The sequence below is a fragment of the Archocentrus centrarchus genome, chromosome 8 (genome assembly GCF_007364275.1).
Source record: "Archocentrus centrarchus isolate MPI-CPG fArcCen1 chromosome 8, fArcCen1, whole genome shotgun sequence".
NCBI lineage: Eukaryota > Metazoa > Chordata > Actinopteri > Cichliformes > Cichlidae > Archocentrus > Archocentrus centrarchus.
The window spans coordinates 25,124,749-25,133,255 of record NC_044353.1 but is presented as its reverse complement, the minus strand read 5'-3'; the positions used below and the strand labels follow the sequence as shown (position 1 = coordinate 25,133,255).

Here is an 8,507-nt window from a genome sequence, read left to right as displayed (position 1 = left end):
GAATTTATGATAATGCATCACTCATACATGTCACTTTGACTGATGAGTAAGAGCAAGACAGAGTGAACTATGGTGAGAAATTAATTAAGATATAAAGCCTCTTTTCAAGGACAATTAGCTGGCAGGGAAGGTGAAGTACATAGAAGGCTGGAAACAAAGAACTGGCCTCTGACAAGTGAAGTGTTCTCGACTGGATCGCTTGTCTGAAAAAAAAGTAATCTGCATTAGAAAATAAAAATGCTGGAGCGATGTCAAGTGTCCTTCTGTTTCTCTGCAATCGAGAGAGGAGCACATGGGAATCTTGTTCAGTGCTAACCTCTGACAGCTGATTCAGGCTAAGAAATGCATGTTTTCACAGACAGATGTGACGAATGTATGATAGAAGTATTTAGGACTGTTTATTGACTTGCATTACATTTTGATGGCATTTATTTTATTAATATGAAGGCGGTTATTATTCAAGCAAACATGCACTACCATCATCATAGTACTAACGTGCCTTAGAATGTCCTCATTGTCTGTGTAGCAATTACACTCTAAGAGCACTAGGGGGCGGTGCGAACAAGAAAAGATAATGTATGACAAATCTAGCATGAATTAACAGTGCAGTACACTAATTATAAAGTTTTCCACTGTTTTTCTTCTTCCTGTGTTCCTTTGGATTATAGAGGTACTCATCAGTTTCTGAATCTGGTGAGTAGACCAACATCTAGCAGCTGAATAAACAAGATAAGACGTATTTTATTTATCCCAGATTTGGGAAACACTTGAAATGCACAAACTATAGATTGTCACTCTTCTTAAGTAATGTTTTAGATGTAGAGGCTTGTCATCTTTGTTTTAGACTGGTCTTCACATCACAAAATGGTTACTTATATAGGTTACACACATTCCCATGAACTGCAGGCTGTTACTTTTGGGGTTAAATATTTCCAGAAAATAAAGTAATCTGTTTCTTCGGCTGATATATGCATGCTGATCAGTTTGCTAATACTCTCACACGATTACAGGAACATAAAATTACAATTTTTTTTAATCCAAAGTAAATTAAAATGAACAATGCATAGAGTCAAATTGATACAGTGCCATTATAAGTAGACCTTCTGAAGGTTGTTTCATGTGAAAAAGCTGTGAAACTGCATCATGGTAGAGATTGTGTGGCACCGTCAACATCCAAGTTTGACTTTTCTTAAAAAAACAAAACAAACAAACAAACAAAAAAACAACAAGCTTTCAGTATGATTTTTACCCGCATTGGCACTAGCACCTGTTATGAAAATGAGCTGTACAGAATGTTGAAATTAATGACTTTGTATGTTTATATTTCTCATTATACTTGCAATGGCAGCAGTGTTATCATTTATTCGCTGTGAATGTAGGTAACCAACCATCAGAGTAGCATGGTACATATCACATGAGAGAGGTATTTGTAGTGGTTGATAACAAAGGCTTATTCATAATCAACAAATAATGATGCGTGATATGTGACAAGACAATTTTTATTGAGTAATAATCCTGTGTAACATTTTCTTTTTTTTTTAATATTCATTCTTACTGTAGTAAATGCAAATATAGAAAATGCTCATGTTGAGGTCAGTTCTCAGCTTGTTTTTTGGCAACTGTTTAAGTCTGGTTACTTTATTTTTTAAAAATATAAAAGGGACGTTTTAGTGTGCTACGATCTAATATTGTACTTCTTCACTGCTTCACTCACAGACGGTGGTGGTTTCACCTAGTTATACCTGTCAGAAATAGAACGGTGTCTTCCAGTTTGCCTACCCTGAATATGAAAAAGAAAGAGAAAAAAAAACAACTGTTATTTATTTCCTTTGAATCACTAACAGTCTCGTAAACAACAAAGAACTAATTTCTTTGTAGCAGCTACACAAAGTCCAAATTAATAGAGTCATCATGAGTAGTCAGCTGCACAAAGTCCAAATAAACACCAGTCATCATGATCACGACGACTGGTATTTACTCAGTAGTAACGAAAACTGTGGATCTTTCTAGACTTTTCATGTGATTCAGCTCCGGTGAAAACACACCCACGATGACGTGTTCCTCTGACGAAGCGTACGTGTTGACGTGGGAGGAGCGTGCGTGACACATCAAAATTCGACGAAAACAGCCAGCTGAGTTTAGCGGCTCGCAGATGTCGGTGCTCAGGGATCTCCCGTGAAACTATTACGAAGAAGGAAAGACAAAGTCACAATTAAGCTGGATACGTTAAGACAGCGTTATCGCCTACTACTGTAGCACAGCAGAGCGACAGGAAACGGGATCTGGTGAGTGAAATTTAAACCTAAATGAAGGTTAGGTGTCAAATTCATCTCGCTAGCTTTGTCAGCTAAGTGTGCAGTTTTACTGACATGGACAACAAAAGCAGCTGCATGTTACTCACGTTTACTGAGCGTATTCTGCTCATATGTTTAGTCTAAAAAAAGTACAGCACATATGTTTTCCATCTGTTCGACGTTTTCAGTCCGCTTCATGCTGGCTCATTAGTTAGCTTCATTCAGGTGCTAAGTAGCAATGTTATAGCAAACAAGTGTTGATGGTGTCTACTGAAAATATTTAATAATTCAGATTTAATATCGGGCAGTTTTTGTCAGTCTGCCGCAAGATCACAACCAGCATGAGATAAATTTGGTTATGTAACTGAACTAATCGTTTAAGTTAGCTTAGCTACCCTACTGGCTACCAATTTAGCAATCTCATCGTGTATCTCCAGGGACTCATAACCACATGACTCACCTCTAATACCATAGAAAACATTAGTTGGCGTACAGTGAGACCAATCTTACCGTGAGACTTTGGTTGCCCCCCCCCCCCCCCCCCCTTCTTTAGGTCGGGAATTCACAGCATCTACAAGTAGCTTTAAGAGATGGAGTTTCCAGATTTAGGAGAGCATTGCTCTGAGAAGACCTGCAAACGTTTGGGTGAGTACATTTTAAAGCACACAGCCATATTCTTCTTTGTTTACCTTTCCAGGTTTGGTTGGAACTTAAAAAAAAATTATAATAAATGTTTGATAATACAGATTTTCTTCCTATGAGATGTGATGCTTGTCAAGAGATTTTCTGCAAGGACCACATAACCTATGCAAATCACAAATGCACATCGTCCTACAAAAAGGTAAGTGATTCCTAAAGCACAGATTAACCTTTGTGTTGAATGTATTACATTTTAATTTATTTTTAGTTAGACAACTTTAAAATATTTTGCTCCTCAGACCTAATATTGGAGTCTAACACATTCGCCCTTTTGATGTTCTGTAACATTATTCTTTTTAAATAATGTTTTGTGATTCTTTTTATTCTTAAATTTGTCCCTGTAGGATATCCAGGTACCAGTATGCCCTTTGTGTAACACCCCCATTCCTGTCAAGAGAGGAGAGATGCCCGACATTAAAGTTGGTGAACACATTGATCGGGACTGTAAATCGGACCCTGCACAAAGAAAGAGAAAGGTTAGTATAAGTCCAATGTGTTTTCCCTCTAAGCCAACTAGAACTGAAACAATAATAACTGAAGACATTTTTCTCTTTCAGATTTTTACAAATAAATGTTCGAAAGGAGGCTGTAAGCAGAAGGAGATGATAAGAGTGACCTGTGACCAGTGTCATTTAAATTACTGTCTTAAACATCGGCACCCACTAGACCATGAATGTAAGACTGATGGGAAACCTCTGTCCAAATCTGGGTAGGTACCACTGAGCTATTCATCGACAATGCTGAAATCTCACAGTGAGACCCTTCTGACTAATCTTTTTTTCTTTATATTGCTGAAATCTTAGACATGCTGCTGTAATGAGGGCCCAAGGTGCTTCTTCCACCCCTGCCTCCACCTCTGCTTCTAGTTCTTCTGGATCAGGAAACACAAGACCTGTTTCTAATGGTCTAAATTCAAATAGCAGAAGTCACAGCACTGGGTGAGTATTTCTAGCTGGTATTGAATTTAAATGTGTCAGAAAAATGTTTGTGAATGTTTGGAATTTAACATTTGATTTGTTTTTGGTTTTTTTACACTTCATTTTTTAGCTCTGCCCAACGAATTTCTACTTCAGTTTCAGCTCAGAATGTAGTGCCGCCATCAGCATCGTTTCAGGCTGGCTTGGTATGTACATTATTTACATAGCATGATGCCATTAATATAGTGTGGAAAATGTCAACATGGGTGTGGTGCTCTGCTGCTGTCATTGCAGACAGAGGAGCAGGCTTTACAAAGAGCTCTGGAGATGTCTTTGGCTGATTCAAGGCAGACAGTTCAGCCGGCACTTAGGTGAGTAAACTTTGATTGTAATCCAAGAATTGTCCTATCATGAGCTTCATATCATTTAAAACCACTCCTGTCTGTTAGCCTGAGCAGAGGAGTGTTTTTCTCATCAAGCTTTAGCTTAAAATAGCTGTTTCCTAAAAGCTCAATGAGCGTAACTAAATAGGGGAAAGCAAACAGAAAGTGTTTAGTATAAATAGTGTTGAATGAATATGACTAAATAAACAAACATCAGTGCTTTTATACTACTGAGGCTATTAGAAGCCTATAAAGATTTAGCAGATAGAAAAACATTTTTGTTTTTGTTTTGTTTACATTTGACAGAAAGATGAAGATCATGTGATGCTCCTCAAACAGCGGTCAAATTAAAAGGTCACTCATACAGTCAAGTTGACTTTCATAATTCTAGTGGCTTTATACAAAGTTTAACGTTTATTTAATAAACAAGCTTTTATTTAAATAATGTCCTAATGCCACTCCCAAATAAATGGGGAGGATTGCATCAGGAAGGGAATCTGGCATAAAATCTTTGCCAAAGCAAACATGCGGATCATCAAGAATGAGAGATCCATACTGGATTGGTCGGAGCCCTGTTGGCCAACAGGGTGGCGGTGGAAACTTTGCTGCTGTTGGCCAAAGTAATAGGAAGAGGAAAGGGGGGAAGGCATGTTTAGAGGCAGTGAAAGATCAGAGGCAGTGAGAGAAAAGTAAAGGCAGGAATGTGCCTGTGAGAGTAGGGACTTTAATTGTATTGACTAGGACTAGTAAAAGAAAGTGAGACCTTCTGTGATGTACAATTGTGGTCATGTTTACATACATTCATCATGGGCATGATTGTCATGGTAAAACAAGAATTGTGTGCACAAGTTTGAGATTATTTGATTTTCTCTAATCCAAACAGGGTCAAAAGTATACATACACCCCCACTTATAGTTGTTAAAATGGCCCTTAGCACGTTGCACCTCGAGCAGATGCTTTTTGGTAGACATCAACAAGCTGCTGGCATAATTCTGACTGGATATTTGACCACTCTTTTTGGCTGAATTAGTAGAGTTCATTTAAATTAGTTGGTTTGCTGGCACCCATCTGGCTTTTAAGCATAGTCCTCAAATTTTCATTAGGGTTAAGAATAGAGTTTTGGAAAGTCCATTCCAGAAGCTTAATGGGCCATTTATAAACAACTGCAGATTCCACACTCATCAGTTTAAACAATTGTACATAAGTACAAGTTATTTGGATGTGTCACCACTTTGCTAAGGTCAAGAAGAAGACCCAAACTATCACCCTCAGATGAGAGGTAATGTGTTAGGATGTTCAGGAACAACCCTGGACCCACTAAGGCTCAAGCCTGCCATGAACTGGAAACTGCTGGAATGCCAGTGTCACTGTCCACAGTGTCCACATAATTATGGATTGAGTGAAGAATAATGAAGGTTCGCTTTAGTTTCCTCTTTAGCATTTAAAATGCATGCTCTGTAGGGTTTAAGTCTGGAGATTTCCAGTCTGAAACCTTCCGCTTCCTGCCCCTGATGAACTCCTTTGTAGACTGAAAACTGTTTAATTCCTGATCCGAATGTGTCTCGGAAAGTTCAGGTACATGTGTGAAACCGGCTTTTGAGTTTCACACATGTTGAATGGTTCAGTTTGTGAGAGGGGACTAGTATTTTATTCTCTAATATCAATGTTGCATTATCCTCTATGGGGCTTAAATATTTTATAACACTCATATCTATGTGCATTATGGAAATATTATTCCACTTGGAAACATTTTTTCAATAGCAGATAGCCTGTGAGACATGCTCACTGTGGCTGTGATGTGCTTCTCATCTGTCTCTTGAGCTCCAGTCCTCCAATCAACTCGGTAATAGAAAGCAATAATATCTAATGTCATCTTAACCATAGAGGAGATGGTTTATTAGATTTAATAAAGGAAGAAACGTGCTCTACAGTTGGCCTTTTTATCTTAACGTGACGTGAACATAGTTAAAAATGTTGACAGTTTTCTTGGAATAGCTAAAAGAGAACGTGGGAGTCCTCAGCTTTGCTGCAAGTTTCACTCATAAACAGGTTTTATGAACAAGTGGTGATAATTGACAGACAGTCCCACCACACAGCCAGTCATTAGCTTCTTTGAGAGCTTATGATAGAAAAAGCCACAACAGCTACTTAGTCGACCTTATGTTGACAAAATATAATGTATGAGGAAGCACCAAGACTGGTAATGTTTATAATAGGGGTGTAAATTATATAATGCATCATTCATTACAACATAATACAGGATGTTTCCTAAACTCATGTTAAATCCATGATACTATGAACATCTTATCAAGTTGTTATGACCTTTTTATTATGGGATTAGTTCAAACTTGATAGATCAGCAGTCAGTGAATGTTATTCCCATAATAAAAACTCGCCTGGACTGTGACTTTAGTTTTGTATCACTATAAAAAAAATAGAAATAAAAATGCATAAAATAACACAAACTCATTGCTTTAACTCTTTGTGGATGAGGGTTACATGCATAGTCACTAACCAAAGGACCACGCTGAGTGAGCCAGGAACTCTCAGGTGGTCCTCAGAGGTCAAATGTACTGCAACTTAAATAAAATCATCAGCAAATAGAAAAAAAATGCAGATGTTTTGGGTTTTGTTGTAATATTTTCTTGTTTGTGTGTCAGCCCTCAGGAGCAGGAGGATCTGGCTCTCGCTCAGGCTCTCGCTGCCAGTGAAGAAGAATATAGACGCCAGCAGCAGAGACAACAGGTACCGGGAAAGCTTATCCGTCAGTAGCATGCTAACAGGAACATGTGTAGGTACACTGTTGTCATGGCAACATTTCCTCTATGAGCTTTCGTTTTGGCTGAAGATGAGCCTGAATTTCCGTTTTAATACATTTTTTTTTTTTTTTAGTCATGATGTGTACGAGTGCAACGACTGTTTGTAATTTTGATTTCTCTTTGCTCAGGGCAGAGAATCCAAGCAGTCCACCTGCAGCCTTTCTTAATCTTGGATCACCATTTTAGACTTCAAGCTGTGCTAATTATTTAGTAGAAGCTGCACATCAGCGATGTCACTTTCTGGGATCAGTGATTCTTCAATGAACTCATACTCGCTCTTGGAAGACACATTACCGCCTTTTACAGTATAAGCACACATACTTTCCAGCAGGATCCGTCATTTTTACGAATGATTTGCTTTGTAAATATTTTATATGGCTATCATGATGAATGCATTATATTACAATGTATGATTATTGAATAAATTATGTCAAAGATGCACCCTGAACTTTGAGTTGGTCGGTTAATTCAGATTTGGACCAAAATGAAAAGATGAGCTCTTAATGGACTTGCAGATCAGCCCAAATAACAGTCCATTAGTGATGTGGAAATATTACATAATTTATCAAAACTTAGCCAGGGAGGTTAGTTTCATCAATCTGGGTCAGCTTTACTAATATCTTTTTATATATTTTGCCGGGAACAATGGGAAGTAGCTGCAGTGATTTATTGAAGCTTCTGCAAACATGCATATAAATGCAGTATATAAGGCAAAAACAGAATTTTTACAATTCTAACCAGTTTGAAGGCCAATATTTGGTATTTCTCAGGGCAGTCTTCAGGAATAGTTCTCCAGGCTTCTTGGAGGACATTCAAAGCTCTTCTTTGGATGCTTCAATTAAATCCAGAGTTCAGGCTCTGGGGAAGCCAATCCATGACTGATAGAAAAACCCTGAGTGGAGCACCATCCAGGGATGCTAACACTGCATTGATAGTGTGTTTGGGATCATTGCCATGCTGGTAAATGAAGCTGTTGCCAATCAGACACTTTTCAGATGGTACTGCACTATTTAATTTTTCTGAGCATTTAGTTTTGACAAGTTCCTCAACACCAGCCTGTAGTGTTGAGGATCCATGACATGAGAAATTTTAATTTTGGATTCATCATTCCACAACACCTGTTACCAGTCCAATTTTGGTGTGATTTGGCGTACCTCAGCCTTTTTTCCCTGTTTCCCTTCCTTAAGACTGTAAGAACAAAGTGCCTAAAGTTACAGTTTGAAACTGTTTTTTTGGGGGGGGGGGGGGGGGGGGGGGGGGGGGGGGGGGGGTTGCTGTGTTGTGTAGACACAGCATTGGTTTGCCTGTTTTTTTATGCTTGAATGATTTATGGGTCAGTATTAAGACTTTTGTACAGAGTATATTCTTATTACTATAAGTAGCTGATGACTTCAC

The 8,507-nt window shown here is 38.3% G+C and overlaps 1 protein-coding gene across 3 annotated transcripts; it reads left to right on the top strand.

Annotated features, from left to right (window-relative positions):
* Positions 1-2,108: 2,108 nt before the first annotated feature.
* zfand2a (zinc finger, AN1-type domain 2A) lies at positions 2,109-7,553 on the top strand. Of its 3 annotated transcripts, none has more exons than XM_030735841.1 (10): positions 2,109-2,285; positions 2,848-2,939; positions 3,041-3,135; positions 3,338-3,469; positions 3,551-3,702; positions 3,797-3,931; positions 4,041-4,116; positions 4,205-4,281; positions 6,954-7,038; positions 7,241-7,553. In XM_030735841.1, exons 2-10 carry the CDS (start codon positions 2,885-2,887, stop codon positions 7,277-7,279), a joined length of 846 nt encoding a protein of 281 aa, XP_030591701.1. In that variant the 5' UTR covers positions 2,109-2,285; positions 2,848-2,884; the 3' UTR covers positions 7,280-7,553. The 3 variants fall into 3 exon arrangements, with proteins under 3 accessions (XP_030591701.1, XP_030591702.1, XP_030591703.1); XM_030735842.1 differs by having other exon boundaries at positions 6,954-7,084; XM_030735843.1 differs by lacking the exons at positions 3,797-3,931; positions 4,041-4,116; positions 4,205-4,281; positions 6,954-7,038; positions 7,241-7,553 and having other exon boundaries at positions 3,551-3,706.
* The last annotated feature ends 954 nt before the right edge of the window (positions 7,554-8,507 follow it).

Bases quoted from the DNA above. Each gene is read 5' to 3' on its own strand.
- zfand2a (XM_030735841.1), top strand. From the start codon at position 2,885: ATGGAGTTTCCAGATTTAGGAGAGCATTGCTCTGAGAAGACCTGCAAA. The intron at 2,940-3,040 runs GTGAGTACATTT...TTGATAATACAG, and splicing joins GAAGACCTGCAAACGTTTGG to ATTTTCTTCCTATGAGATGT. The intron at 7,039-7,240 runs GTACCGGGAAAG...CTCTTTGCTCAG, and splicing joins GCCAGCAGCAGAGACAACAG to GGCAGAGAATCCAAGCAGTC.